The sequence below is a fragment of the Caloenas nicobarica genome, chromosome 1 (assembly GCF_036013445.1).
Source record: "Caloenas nicobarica isolate bCalNic1 chromosome 1, bCalNic1.hap1, whole genome shotgun sequence".
NCBI lineage: Eukaryota > Metazoa > Chordata > Aves > Columbiformes > Columbidae > Caloenas > Caloenas nicobarica.
The window spans coordinates 161,574,639-161,590,289 of NC_088245.1; the positions used below are offsets into that span (position 1 = coordinate 161,574,639).

A 15,651-nucleotide genomic window follows, 5' to 3' on the forward strand; every position below is an offset into this window, starting at 1 on the left:
CGCGGCCGGCCCCTCCCCTGCCACCGTGCCCCGCCGGCCTTCACCTCCACAGCTACGACGTGTCCGTTGCTGGGTTCGGCCGTAAATTGAGACCCAGCGTCGTAAAAGGTGACAAGTCACCATTGTAGGTGGAGCCAAATACTTGGTTTTTCCGCACGACGTGGCCGGAGTCGCCCCTGCTCGCCTCAGAGGCGGCGAGCTCCGTTGCTCTGGAACACGGAGAAGGCTTTTTTTTTTTTTTTTTCTTTTTTCTCCTCCTCTTTCTCCTTCCACGCCAGCTCTTGCAGTGGCCGCTGCCCTGCCGGAGAAACCTGCTGGGGAACTACAGCTTCCGCCCCCTGTTGCGCATGCGGTTTCGTGAGGTGGCGGCGCACGGCAGCTGAGGTGTGAGGGCCGCCGCCGTAAAGCGCGGGCGATGTCGGAGCCGGCGGGTGTGGCGGGGCTGCTGGTGTTCGAGAAGCGGCTGCTGGTGACGGGCGGCGCGGGGTTCATGTGAGTGGCGGCCGCTGGGTCAGGCCGAGGCCGAGGGCCTCCTCCTTGGGGGCGCGGGCGGGACGCGGCGGGTGCCGCAGCTGCGGGGCCTGTCCTGGGGCGGTTCAGTGGCGCCGCTGGCTCGGGCCGCGCTCGCGGAGGCCGCGGGGGGCGCAGCCGTTTCTGCAGGCTCGGGTTCTCTTTGGAGGCTGCCTGCGGCTCTTCGCGTGTCGGAGTTTGCGGCGGTAAGCGCTGGGGAGCGAGCTGGGCCGCTGCCCCGCTGCCCTCCGCCCGCGGCCGGCGAGATGGTGCTGTGTGCGGGGACCTCCCAGCACTGATGGTGGGAGTCGGTGCTGAGCCTCAGGTAGGTTGGGGGGTGACTGTACTTTGAGCCGACAGCTGTTTGTTACCTCTGCTCCCCACAGCTGTGGGCTCTTAAGAAAATTCAGGTCTGTCTTAAGCTTGTCAGTGTGCTTGGGAGCTGAAGCTGTGAGAGGATTGGATTTCTCTGTGCACCCTCAGCTTGGGGGGGAGGTGGGCGGGCTGGAGATGTGAATAAGACCTGCCAAACCTGAACTCTCAGAGTGAGCTTCTTGTTATCAAGACTGCAGCAAAGAAAAATGCCACCTGGCACTCAGGCTGTCAATCTCTTCTTGCACCTAGCAGCAGTGTTAGAGAGTTGAATGTTTGAGAGTCAGTATTAGGAGTTAGGAGAGTAGACTGTTTAGTTCTCCCTAATACCTAATGTATAAACTTAAAAGTATAAAAGCGTTTTAGAATAGCAACTGGATGTAGCATATAACAGTTTTGGGTGTGTTTAGAGTTTTGGTGGTGTGGTTGTTTTGTGTGGTGTTTGTTGTTGTTGTTTTTTTTTGGGTGGCTGTGAGCAGTGCTGCTTTCTTTTGTTATGGCATGAACTTTTAATCTGATTTTTTAGGTTCTTAACAGTATGCAGTTATGGGCATTATCAACAGAACAATGGTGATGTATGTTAAAATATATCTGTGAATTTCTCTTTCTTCTGTCTTGAGTACAGCCTCCTCTTCCCACAAAGCCTTTTGATATTGCTAAACTTATTTGTAATTTGTCATCTCTTCGTTACCTTAAAGCTAACTATATAATTGTAAAATATGTTTTTCTTCTGTCCTGTAGCGCTTCACATGTAGTTGTCTCTCTCGTGAAAAATTACCCGAACTACTTGATTATCAATCTAGATAAGGTCAGTAGCTTGCTTTTTTTCTTGATACGGAAAACTGTTTTAAGTTATTTTTAATGTCATTTATAGCATGTTGAAATTTATATGGATTATTGTTGTTTACTAAATTTTTGCTTGACTATCCATTTGTTCCTATGCAAAAAAAAAAAAGTCAACTACTGTTCATGCTTATAGTCCTGTGCACACCACAAATAAATATTTGAAAAAAAAATGAAGGAAGCTTTTGAAGTTCTAAACTTCCATTTAAGAATTTTTGCAGTTAGGATATATTAGGTTTGTGTTTTTAAAGCTTTATCATGTATTCTTGCAAAATAGTTTTTATTTTGAAAGAAGTTATGACTTTGTTCTCTAACCTTCCAGTTATTAGGTTGGATCTGAGTTAGCTTATTTATATACTGTGTTGGTATTTCTCTTTAGCTCGACTACTGTGCAAGTTTGAAGAATCTTGAAACTGTCTCTGAGAAGGAAAACTACAAGTTTGTCCAGGTGATAAAGCTTTCTCTTTTAAGAAACTTGACTTTTTACTGATTTTTATGCCTTCATATCAAGGTAATGTGGTCTCCAGAGTTCCCCAAACTAGAAGCCACTGCTTTCATTTACCATAAAGTTGAAATTACTTCTATTAATTCATTGTCAAGAATGAGTCAGGGTATGTAATATGCAAATGCATGTGACAGTCAGATGGATATAACAGCATTTCTTTTGTCTGCTTACCTTATTAATAGTCTTCATATGTCACTCATAGAAGACTGTAACAGTAGGCAGTATGTTCTGTCACTTACATGAAGTAGTCTTTTGAAAGTTGATATATTTTATCGTATAATAAAGGTAGATAATTGGTAAAAGCCTAGTTATAGAGATGAGTGGTCTTAGGGATGATCGACTCACTTTTGATAGGTGGTATGGGCAAGATAAACTCAGGTGTGGCTCCTCCATGCTACTCTGATGCTATCTTAGATTTTGCACTTTCAAACACTGTCGTTTGTCATATTCTGTGGTGCGCAACACACTTTCTTGTTCTGTTAGCACTAGATACCAGGCTGCATTTTTGCTGTTGATGCTGTGTAGTTCATAGTTGTTTTGGAACAGGGTCTCATTGGAACGTTCAATGTATGACTTTTCTTTTTAAAGTTTTGCCAATTAAATCAGTTTACTGTTTCCACAGTTTTATCTTAAGACAGGAGGTGGATTTAGATTTATTGTTCAGATAAACAGTCTGACTGCAGAGTTCGTAAGCTGAGGTTCCTCCCCTCAATGAAGGTCAGTACTGATGCTGGTCTCTGTCTAGCTGGGCTGCTCGACGTTGCAGGACATCAGAGAAATGCATATAGTTTAATTTTCTGAAATAGGAACTTTGGGGCAACTTCGTCATGTGGATGTAAGTTAAATGTATCTCATGGATTCAGGCAATGTTGGGATTGGATTGGTCCTCACCTATTTGGTGACCCCCATGGCTGTTCACATTTTTGTGAAACTGCCTCTTTATTTCAGTAAGTGATTGCCTCTGAGCTGTTGGGATAAAAGTTCCATGAGGGGAAAGGGGATGTCTACTAAGCAAATGTGTGCAATTTCAGCATGCCCAAACTGTCTTTTTTGTTGTTTTTCCTAATGTTTTTGATAGTTTCCAGTATGTGATATGAAATGTATGAGTGCTGTAGAAAAGCCTCATTATCTGGATATATATTAACACTTAATTGCGGGGGATAACACAGAGTTCTAAAAGGCACCCTGTAAACAGCTAGATTCCTATCTGAAGCAAGGGATAGTGACAAGCAATGTAGCTATGCTGCATCTGGAATAAAGCTGGCATATGTTCCCTACAAAATTCACCCCCGTGTAATGCATTCCAACTTTTCAGGGTTTGTGTGTGGTGGTTTTTATTTTTTAAGAAACATTGATCAGAGCCTGTATGTAGCTTGTATGCAGCCAAGCAGTTGACACTGATAGGAAAAAATACACTGGAAAAAATGATCCAGCCCTGTAATTAGAACTGTAACACTATTACTGGCCTTAGTAGAGAGCAGGAAGGGTAAATGCTGTAGCGGTGCTGTAGAAAAGCCTGTTTTGGAAGGTAGAGAAGTTAAGGTTTAGAAAATTTGTTTAAGGGGCTGGAGGAAAGATACAGTTTTATCACAGTTTCTCTTGTTGTTCAGCATAGATGTATAGAGTTTGAGTTCCAGTTTAAAAAAAAAAAGTCAGTTGTAACCATTTAGTTCAAAATACTGTATGAGTGAAGTATTTACTGGAGTGCTTCAGTTCTGTTCAGGGATGAGAAACAGTAAAATCAGTCCATCTTCCATTTCTGACGTATAGTACTGCTTTGAGGCTGTTGTTCAGAATTGTTGAGAACTTCTTAAAACGTAGGTGCATTTGAACTATTTTTAGTTAATTGCCTTGTTATTGAAAATACAGAAGTCTTCTTCCCCAAGGCACCCCTTCTTCTCGGGTACTATCTTAAGTTGAGCCAACAGATAAATATCAAAAGCTGCTTCTCAGCTTGCATTTAGCTTTAAAAGCTGCAGTTGCTTCTGTGTCAAATGGAAGAATGTGTTGTGGGTCGATGCCTGTCTCTCTTCTAAATATATCAATTAAAAAAAAAAAACTATCAGAACAAACAACAAAACCCCAAATCCTTGCAAGACATCCAACAATCCGTTTTGACAGAAGTGGAAATCCACCGTTTGTGATGCCACTAGGTGTCACTGTCTGTTTGCCAGACTCCAGTAACTCTCTTAGTTGCTGTGGGAACTTCTGATTTCAACCTCAGCATTTAAGCTACACACTCTGCTTCTGTTGTGTATATTTTGAGGGCGATGCTGTTTCTAATGCTAAATAGTCATAAATCCTGAAATAAGTTTTGTTGAGGCTGTTGCTCAAAATATGTGAACTTTATATCCGATGTTGTTTTAGACATGGCATTAATAAATTGCCCAAAGCTCAGCTGGTAGTGCTTTTTCTATCCTGTGCTTCCTTTGTAATGGTTTGTTATGTGATGCTTTGTACAAATGAAAGCTTACTATTTTCTGTCAAAAATAATTTGTTAATGGTTTTTTTTTCTGTATAGGGAGATATTTGTGACCCTGATTTTATAAAACAGCTCTTTGAAACTGAGAAAATAGATATAGTCCTTCATTTTGCAGCCCAAACACATGTAGGTGAGCACTGCTACATGTTTTGATATTACTTGTCATTACTATATTTGTTTGAAATATAGTCTTTTTCCCTTCATATAAAACAAGGATACAGTTTGTCTCTACAAACTACGTGATTCAAGATCTGGTGGCCTTTTTAACTCAAAAGGGTTCACAGCCTTAATTTAAAAAGTGCTTTGTCTGACTGTTGTCTGTTTTGATTGTACATAAATGGTAATGCTCCCCCCCCCCTTTTTTTTTGTTATGTTACATTTTTAAATTCCATCTAGACACACATGTAACTGACAGTGTACTGGTGAAGTAATGAAGACAATGGAAAGAGGATTGGTACATAGTCTTAAGTTTTTACTTTGTTGGTGCAAACCTTGCAGGAAAAAAACATTGTGTGGAAGCTGAAGGATTTGGCATAGCTCCCTTCAGAATCCTGTCTGGATTCTAAAAAGAGACAATGAATTACACTTAAGTGCTGATTTCAGGCTACCGTGCCTCACTAACACTGTTAATGAGAACTATCCCTACTGTACTCCTTTCATCATGAGAAGAAATCCTCAAAGAATTCTCCAGGAAAAAACTTCTCAAAATTGTCAGATTTGATATGCACAAAGTCTTTAGCCAGTGGGACAATTCTAAGAATTAAAACAGGTGCTAATTAATTAACAGTAATAGGCATATATTTCTGCATCTTACAACTGTCTTCAAATGATGCTTTTCTTACTGAGCATAGCCCTTCCTAGTGAAGAGGGGAAGTAGTTATGCTGCCACTTAGTTAGGTAATGCTATTTCAAATGGAGCTGTCCATAGCCAACAAACTTTCACTCTATTTCACCCTGTTATTGAGTACAAGGGTTTTGTTTTCAAGTGTAGGAAGTATCCTCATTTATAGTGACTTTGATATCTGACAATCAAAGAACTAGCCATGAAGTCCCAGCCTATATTGCAGCCTCTGATATTATAGTTCAATAGGAATCCACATCTTGCCTAAACTTAATCAGAATTGTCTGGATTTTTTTAATGTAGATCTCTCATTTTGGCGTGCCCTGGAATTTACCTATGTGAATGTTTATGGCACTAATGTACTAGTTGCTGCTGCACATGAAGCCAACGTGGAGAAGTTTGTCTATGTCAGTACAGATGAAGTATATGGAGGCAGCACTGATGGGGTGAGTTTGAAAGTCCGTGAGGGTCTTCTAGCTTTATGTGCTTTTAAGAGTGAGAACAAAATGAACCTAACTTTCCTTGGCCTTTGTAAATGTATGACTTTTGAGCTATTTCTGACAATACTGGAACTTGTAAACAAGCACTGGTTGTTTCTAGGGAGATAAATATAAAAAATGTCCTGAATTTTTTTAGCATGTTTTATATGGAATGTATGTTGCCTCAAGCAGTGAGATTTGGGTCATTCATGGCATGTGAATATTCCTCAGAGATAGTATCAAAGAATATATTGTACAAATTTTGACTTATAGCATTCCTGAGACTCCAGTAATGCACGCAGTATGTTGGGTGTGTGTGGTGGTTTTTTTGTGTGTGTTTTTTTGTTGTCGTTGTTTGTTTGTGGTTTTTTTTTTTTTTGTTTTGGTTTTTTTTGGCTTTGTGTGTTTTATTTTTTCCTGCTCTGCCTTGACTATGAAGTTAGAAGGCAGGGAACAGGTTTTGTACTCTAGCAAAAATACTAACAGAACTGTAGGTACTGAGAATTCCAACAGGAAATAGTTTCTGTATTACTGGAAGAAACATTCAGATGTTTCTTGTTGTATGGAAATCTTTTTGATTCTTGCCGATTTATGTCTGACCTGAATTGAGGAAATGTAATTTAGCTCAGTGCCATAATCCATGAAAATATTATCGTATTTTAGAAAAGTCATGTGCATTTTCTTATTGTTGCAGTGTCTTGCATGAGGCAAATTGAAGTGAACTTTTTCTGTCTCTGGGCCTTGAAAAGAGCACTTGCATTTTTATCTGTATTTTCTTCTCTTTGTGAATCATAGTAAAAGTTCTTGAACAGAGTTTTTTTGGAGGAGAGGAAGGTCAGATAGTAAGTTGGTGTTAATTAGTTTGAGGCAAAGATCAGACAAGAACAGTGAGTCTTTTAATCACATGTTAAGGCAATTGTTATGAAGTGCAACTCAGGCAGTGCAGAATCCCTTCTTTCTTTGATACATTATTTTATATTAGGGTTTTTTGTTTTTTCAAGCAAGAAGTAGATAGAAGTGGCAGGATAGCCATGAAGCTACCTGTTCTAGAACAAGTCAGAAGTGTTGAAGCCTTGCTTTGGAGGACTTGGGTTGAAATTCTACTTTTCTTATAGAAATAATGTTTATGGAAAACATAAAGGGAGAAAGGACCTCTTTTATTTAGGACTGAAAGGTCATTTTGCTAACTGTGATGCAATGGCAATATGAGCCTGAAAAGTATTGAACCTCCCTGTGGCAACACTGATTATTTTACAAGATAAAAATCTAAGCACCTGCCACTGTTAGGTACTTTGCTAGAAGTATAAAAATATTACTGCTGATATTCTGGCTGCCTCCTGTGTTTGATAAACAGACTTTCTCAGACTGGTGTGCTTGAATATTTAGGGATTTTTGTTTCGGTTGCAACTGCAGCTTTTGTAACTCTTAAGACTTATCTGGGCAATAGAAATTGAGTCGTGCAAATTTTTCTTTTCATTTTAGGAATTTGATGAATCCTCACCAAAATGTCCGACAAATCCCTATGCTTCCTCTAAAGCAGCTGCAGAATGTTTTGTTCAGTCTTACTGGGAAAGGTACCAAGTAAGTTGACGCAAGCCTCAAAAACTCTGAAGCCCCTACTTAAGTGTCTGTATTAAGAGTATTAAAAAAAAAAAAAAATAAAAATCAGCACTAGTCCACACAGTGCCACTTCTTTTGTGATTGCTAGTATTGTAGTTTGGGTGTGTCAGAGGATGTCCACCACTTATTGGTGGAGATATACTGCAAGACAGTGGGGAGGGGTCAAATGTTTGTGTGGTTTTTTTTTTTTTTTTTTTTTAAATCTGAACCATAATGTCTAAAAGTGTTCTTTGATAGAATAGTCAAAAACTACATTAGCAAATTAAAAAAAACACAGTTAAGCTTAAAGGAAATCTGTTTATACGGAAGTCAAATATGCAAAATTCAAATTGTATTAAGACTAGATTTATAGTGAAATCTAAAGAAAGAATAAAACTATTGTTCTGATTTGTTTAAGCAAAATATATAAAATTTTGAATACTTTAGTCCTTGTTTTTGACATGTCCTTCTGCAAAGTTCTTTTTGACAGAAAGTTGATTTGAATAAGATGTTAATGACTGTGAAACATTATCTTGGAATAAGGAGTAGTAAGGCAGTCTTCAGTCAACCAGATACATGCATGTAATGTCCTGTGGTGGTTCCATAGCAAGACTGAGAGGTGACAAATATTTGTCACTTGTGCTCCTATCAGACTGAGAAGGCTGGAGGCCCTTGCCTATTTTATGGAAGTATGGATAGCTTAATTAACGTTTGTAAGATTTTTGCATAAGCACTGTGTGAGTGTGTCAGTTTATTACTTATTGATCAGCAAGAAGCCTACAGATCTTTACTGGTATATATCTTCTTCTGTAATCACATGCTTGTTTAATGCTCTTAAGTTCCCAGTTGTTATCACACGGAGCAGTAATGTTTACGGGCCACACCAGTATCCAGAAAAAGTAAGTTAAACCTATGCTTTACTCTGACCTTCAGCATACCATAATTCAGGGTTGCAGTGATGTTACTTTCTCGTAAGAATGGATTGACTTTTGAAAAAAGCACTGTCTTGCAAGTATATTTGTGCCTGTTTACCTGTGATTATATATTTTGATCTCACGCTAACATGGCTTACCATCAGTAGAAGCAGCACAGGTCTTTTTTGTTATTAGTGAAGCATCAATTAGAGCTTATTTATGTGAATTTTACTACAACAACTTCAGTTTGTAGTTTTTCTGGTTTTCAAAGCATATTTAAGCACCTTATGTCTGGCAGGGTTCCCCTACGTTAACTTGCATGTCTTCTGCTGTAATTAGGAATGTTTAATAACTACGGTAAACATTTCAAAAAGTAAATTGCAGGAGAGCGATGTGTCCGATATGGAAAGATGTTCCAACCTAGTAGTAAGTTAACAAAATTAAAATAATTGGAATAGCTTTCTAATGGTTTCAGTTTAAAAACTTTAATAGTGGGGCCAACTGTTCTGAAGTTTCTAGGACATTATGAGTGGATCTAAGCTTGTAGCTGAACATAATATGGTAAATCTTTATGCTGCAAGCTAGTGGCTGTCGCTTGATCCTTGTTTACTTATCTTGAAACTGTCTTTTGGTTCTCTTCCAAATTTAACTATTCTAATGACTCCTTGACTATAGATTTACTGGAACTTGCTGGATGTTTAAACCGTGTTCTAGACTGTTTGCAACAGGCATCTCTAATTAGACTCCAGTGCACCTCTGTGTGCAAAAAGTAACAACCATTTTCTTTTATTAAAAAAAAAAAAGGTTACCTTTGTAACTACTGATCTGTAATGATTGACAAGAAAGATAAGCTTCACAACAGAAGAAGCATCTACTTTAAAAAAAAAAACAACTCGGATCGTTGCAGTTTCTAGGCTTGATGCATTCGGCTTGATGCATTCTTTGATTAGACTAAAGAAAACTTAGAAGTATTTAAAGGGTCTTATTAAAATATTTAATAATACTTACTGGTGAATCCTCATGTTCTTTACAAAATAACAGGTTCTAAAATACGGAGTAATTTTTTTTTTTTCTTCAATCCTTTAGGTTATTCCAAAGTTTATATCTTTGTTGCAACAGAACAGAAAATGGTATGTAATTCAATTTTCTGGTGATATTTGTGCTATAAAACTGCAATTACAGTTATAAATACATGTTATGGTTTGTAACATGATAATTTCATAACTAAGTTATGAATTGCTTATTTTAACAATAGGATTTCATTAAAAAAACTAAAGGATTGCTTGCTTGTCAGCTACTTAAGATACCTTCAGGTAATGGCGAACAGCAAAACTGCTTAAAACGCAGTCTAATAAATTGAATGCTTCTCTTTAAGGATTAACAAAAATTTCTTGCCTTTTCCTGGTTTTAAGCTGTATTCATGGTTCTGGACTTCAAAGAAGGAATTTCCTTTATGCAACCGATGTGGTAGAAGCATTCCTTACTGTCCTGAAGGAGGGGAAGCCAGGTGAAATTTATAACATTGGAACTAACTTTGAGATGTCCATTGCCCAGCTTGCTAAGGAGTTAATCCATTTAGTGAGTAAACAGTTATGATGCTTTTCTTTACCAGTCATTGCACATATGAACAATTCTACTCTAAATCTTTTTGTAGCTTTGAGAGAGCTGGTCTTAGCAGGTAGTTGGAGCAGAAGGATGTGCTGCCCTTTCTGTGGCAGCTGTACTGTGTCAGTTTGCATTACAGACTGTCCTGTGTTGCACTGTTGCATCAGTTATCCTGACTGGGATGTAGCTGTCATAATGATTAAATGCCATTTGGTAGGGTTTTTTGTTTCTTTTTCATGCTGACTGCTTCAGTTTTGGTCTGAGAATGTGGCACTATTAAAATCTAACAGTTATGACTGGTTAGGCAGTGCACAGGTGAAAGAGAGGTATTTGAGTTGTTCTAGATAGTTACAATAATTTCGGTAGTTTGAAAACTCTGTTTAGACAAAAGACCATTTCTGTTTGTGGTTTGTTTTGTGTGCGTGGTTTTTGTTTTGTTTTTTAACTGGACTTAAATATCGTTAAAAATTCTATTTTATAAATGGATGTAAAGACAGTGCAAGATGTGTGGGTGTGAATTTTGTTTTGTCTTGACAGATAAAGAAGACGAGTTCGGAATCCGAAATGGAGCACTGGATGGATTATGTCAAAGACAGGTAAGAAAATAGCCAAGCACACTCAGGACAGCTTTATTCTGAAGGTTTCTGGGTCTCTTGCCAAATAGTTTTTTGTGAAAGTGTTTCTGCTCTGCAGGAGGGAAAACTTTTGAGGGAGGAAGAGCTGTTCTGCTATCTTAAGTTTTTCATTTGTTTGTTTTGCTAGTGGGTTTGATATCTATGATTTCTACAGAATTTCCATTTATTACTTGGATCATTAGGTCAGAGTATATGTCTTGAAGGGGAATGCGTAATGCTAATCTGACTGTCTCCAAACTTTCTTCGAACTTCTCACTACTGAAGTCTGCTCTGGGAATAGGGCAGGTTTTACACAGTGGCTGAATATTTTCTTAAGGGTAGTTTGGATAGTTTATTAAGTACTTTATATTCAACAACACTTGAGTGAGATGAACCCTATCATCTCTTATTTAGCTTTAGTATTTTGACATTAACGTGACTAGTTCAGACTTAGACATGCTTTATTCCACAGGCAGAAATACACATCTGAGGAGTATAACTAATTTTAGGTTCCTATCTTAAGCTGAAACTGCTATGCCAAAAGGAAATTTAAAACTCTGAGTTGCCAAAGTTAGGGCAGTGGCAAAAATGGATAGATTTTATAAATATGCCTTTCCTGTGTGTTTCTGTCCTTAATTTCAGGCTTGGTTTGGCTCTGTTATTTTATCTCCATTTCTTTTCTGCAGCAACAATGAGTCTCTGCTTACTTTAGATATCACTCTCTTTCTCTAGAGTGATTAGAAATGACGTATGGGCTGATAGCAGTTAAGTATTATTATGGCCTTTAGAATTCTCACTTTCCATTCACATTTAGATTATTATCATGGCAACTGAAGTGTTTTTATACTAATTTTTGTTTTTAAAAGGAAGTGTTCTTCATAATCCTATCTGAGTGTATCACAGGACTTTGAAGGAATTGCCTTTGGCTCACATAATGTGAGTGTTCAGTACGTCTCAGTGTAATTCAGATAGAGATGTTTCTTCTTGTGTTTTGGGCTCTCTCTGCTTATGTTTAAACATAAATGAGCTTGGGAAAACTAACCACTTAGGAATACGTGTTTCAAAGAATGTTGAAGATTTATAAAAGATTCTTAGGACACCTAACTAACGATTATTTAATTCTGTAATGAGTGATTTAAAGGTCATGGGGGTTACTTGTCACGGAAAAATTAGTTCTGCTTCTGCTTGAGATTAGCATGTTTTACTAATGGTGAAGAGTACCTGGTTTCTGTCTGCACATGTAGCTTAACTATTGAGTATGCTAGTGCCAGTAACACAGGAATGTTAGACTTTGCTACCTAGCTGCCAGATTGTGGAATTGAAAATTTGTGCCATGCTTCAATGTAGGAAATCTCTTTCTGTGTTGAAACTTGCAGCCTTGAATTCTACATTCTCAGCATTACTAAGTTTGTGTAGCTAATGAAGCAGTGTAATGACAGTGCTTTGGAAGTCTGTGTATTTCAGATTCAAAATATATTAAAATTCGTGGGCTTTCAGAATGAAAAATGTGAATGCTGATATTGAAAAACACTGGCTTGCATAGCGACTGTCTAAAGAGTTGCAAATCCACTGATTTTAACAATTGCTTTGGCAGTGATTTGAGTTTTGCATTCATTTTTGTGCCAATAAGAGATTAATTCATATTTATTCTAGGCACCTCCATGTAGTTGACTGTACAAACTGAATTATATTGTTGTAGTTGTACTCAACTGCTGTGTATTTTTTGAAGGCACTAGAATCTGTTCATGTTGACAGGAGTTTTCAAAATCTAAGCATACCTGATGTTGTTTTGAGGACAATGTGAGATACTGCATCTCCAGTTCATGAAAAAGTCTAATAAAACTGTTTTCCATGTGCATTTTATACTTCATCAGACCTACAAATGACCTGAGATACCCAATGAGTTCAGAAAAAATGCACAACTTAGGATGGAGACCTAAAGTGCCTTGGAAAGAAGGAATAAAGAAAACAAGTAGGACTGATTGCCTTTTACACTGATTTAGAAGTGATGGGAGGAGGGAAAAGGGGGAAAATAGGTATATAGGTTAGTTAATGAGAAGCTAAAGAGAATGAATTTAACACTTCAATTTTACTTAAAATTGGATACTATTTAAGTAGTGAGTTTACATGATTAAAAAAAAGGTTCATCATGATAAAGTGGCGTTAGGTACTAGAATTAGTTACTTTTTAATGCGCTAGAGTAAGTCTTGCATGAAGAATTTCTAAAATCTAAACTAGATTTTCTTAATATTATACATTAAAATTTTGCATAATGAACTGTCAGCATGTTGTTAGTCTTATGATATCTATGGAGTGTTTGAATTTCACTGTTCTCTCTGGTCAACTTGACTCATCAATGTTCTCTTCATACTAGTTGAATGGTACAAAGAAAACTTTCACAACTGGAAGAACTCGGAGAAAGCTTTGGAGCCCTTCCCTGTGACAGAGCCATGTGCACAGCTCAGCGGCCCGTAGGGTGGCGGAGAACTTGAAGAAATTTATTCTACCTCATACAGTCTTTTTCTTCAAAGCCTCCAAGTGGCCACACAGAACTCTCGATGTGTTCAAGATACATGAACTATGATGAATATGGAACTACAGTGCGGCACAACTTTGGAGGGGTTTCAGCACTTTGAGTTCAACCTGTTAATTTCAGCTTTTGGTGCAATACTGTATTATAACTACGTATTGATTTTTTAAAGAACTGTACAGGATGAAGAATATTTATAATGCCATAAATTAGTGTAACTGTCAAATCTGCCTTATTAATTTAGAATAATTGCAATTACAGCCTTTTGGGCTTTCAGTGAAATTTGTTTAGTTCTAGTATCGTTCATCTGTACTAGTCTGTTTTTTACATTCTAATACATTATTTTTGTCACTATAAAGAGTTGCGTTTTATTTTTAATCTAGCAGAAAACTGCTGTATTTTCTGGAGGGTATAAATCAGTTGATAAAAGCTAGATACAGCACCCATATGGCTCATTCCTTTTCTCCATTGGTGCAGTATTACCTTCTGTAGATGACTGATTAAACTGTTGTCTGTTCTGTAATTTTAAATACCCTCTTTTAAAGGAGGTGGGGAAGAAAGGTGTCAAGAAGTAGCAGCTGAGATTTCCAGAAGTATTTTCTTAAACTTTGCTCTGGTTTAGATGTCATTTTTTTAATTTTATTACTGTTTTTACATGTTAACTTCCTTTTCTTAACTAATAGTAACAAACTTGAAATACTGTAACACATTCCAGTGATGTTATTTCCTATGGTATGACGGAAATTTATGGACACACAATTTTAACACTTCTGTGAATTGTGGGTCGGCACACCATATTCAGCACAGTGTTTCACGATTTTTTTTTTGTGATAAACATTTTAAAGATGAAACAATATTTGAATTTTAATGTAAAGTTTGGGAGGAAACTTCAAGTCTAGAAATGTCAATCTTTTTCGAAGTGGATTTAATAATAGAAGTTACAGTGTAACTGGTTTCTCTTAAGTAAACATGTTGAAAAAGTAGATGGTGTGGGGTTTTTTTATTATTTGTTATTTTTTTCAGGATGCAGGGAGGACTATCTTCACTTTTTTGACTCTGAGGTGGCAGATGTAGAAGGGAAAGCTCTTCTTGGTTTTATCACTTGAGCTTCTGTACCTGATGCAGTCCCAGCCCCTTCTGTTGCCCCTGGGTAGAGCCGCAACAGCGCAGGGCTGGGATGCTACAGTGGACTCGGAAATTGCTGCAGCTTCTCAAGTCTCTTCAGAAATGGGGAGTTAACTCTCAAAAACACAAGTAGGTACGGAAGTCCTTTCCTCCTCACCCAAAGTGCAGGAAGGATGGAGCTCGGGTGTTCACCTTAGCTTTGGCCCTGTTAGAGTTTTGGTAGTAACGGAACACAAAAATAATGCTGACCCAGACAGCCTACAGTGGCCTACAGTGGTGCCTTTGGGCCCACGATGCTCCCAGCTTCATCACGCTTCTTGTGACTGGCACAATGCCATTGGTAAGAGGCCACTCTTGGTTGGAAAGGGTCTTCTTGAAGGGTCAACAGTGGGCTTCTAGGCTTACCTTAGCGATGAGTGTGTGCTCTAAAGTTTAGGAATGTGTTGTTGGAGGTGAGTTTTCTGTCACAAAGTGGGATAGTAATACTATACTAGAATTGCATTGCACTTGCATTTTTTGGGTTTTTGATACTTGGTTTGGTAGCTAAAACCTCCATTTGGGAAGGGCAGAAGTGGCAGGGCTCAATACGTACTAGTCTACTAGAACCCTTGGCTTACCAAATACTTGAGCTTCTACCAATGAATCACTTAAATGTCATTGTCAATTACACATTGCTGGTAAGATTCAAATATTTTCTAAATTTTTACATTTTCTTGAGATACAGCTTCTTCAGAACAGGCAGAGAGTTACTTATTCATCTTACTGTTTTGTATTGCACAGAAGTCAATGCCAGAAATAGCCGAACTACTGCAAAGATCTGTTTTAGCTGTATTTATGCTTACTGTGGCAGCTGCTCCACGTGAGCTGCATGACAGTGTGTCTTCATGTCTCTTTATGCTGGAGTACTGGTAATGTGATGTGCCTTTAATTTTAGGAATAGAGATTATAGATTGTTACTTAATAAATTATTTTTAATCTTACAAAATAGGTACAGTGTTTTTGAAACATTAGAAATTAATTACAATAGTGTTATCAGATCGGAAACACACAGAACAAAGCAGTAGTGTGTGATTGGTTTATTGAGTAGCTCTTTTGAAAGTGATTTTGAATGTTTAGCTGCTGAAGATGCAAGCTTTAACATTTATGTGACTGTCCAAATGATATTACTGGGAGTGGATTTTTCAAAAGGATCTATTTTTAGTGTTCTAGTTTAAATGTTTTTTAAGATTTAA

General features: G+C 37.9%; 1 protein-coding gene across 4 annotated transcripts; it reads left to right on the forward strand.

Moving 5' to 3' along the window:
- The first annotated feature begins 272 nt into the window (after window positions 1–272).
- On the forward strand, window positions 273–14,204 carry TGDS (TDP-glucose 4,6-dehydratase). Of its 4 annotated transcripts, none has more exons than XR_010608039.1 (12): window positions 273–492; window positions 1,624–1,690; window positions 2,105–2,173; window positions 4,752–4,842; window positions 5,857–5,999; window positions 7,515–7,613; window positions 8,471–8,530; window positions 9,632–9,675; window positions 9,958–10,123; window positions 10,688–10,746; window positions 11,631–11,700; window positions 12,639–12,721. XR_010608039.1 is itself a non-coding variant. In XM_065658547.1 (12 exons), exons 1-12 carry the CDS (start codon window positions 416–418, stop codon window positions 13,237–13,239), a joined length of 1,074 nt encoding a protein of 357 aa, XP_065514619.1. In that variant the 5' UTR covers window positions 273–415; the 3' UTR covers window positions 13,240–14,204. The 4 variants fall into 4 exon arrangements, 3 of the variants coding, with proteins under 3 accessions (XP_065514619.1, XP_065514621.1, XP_065514620.1); XM_065658547.1 differs by lacking the exon at window positions 11,631–11,700 and adding an exon at window positions 13,139–14,204 and having other exon boundaries at window positions 12,639–12,736; XM_065658549.1 differs by lacking the exon at window positions 12,639–12,721 and adding an exon at window positions 11,451–11,528.
- Window positions 14,205–15,651: the final 1,447 nt, after the last annotated feature.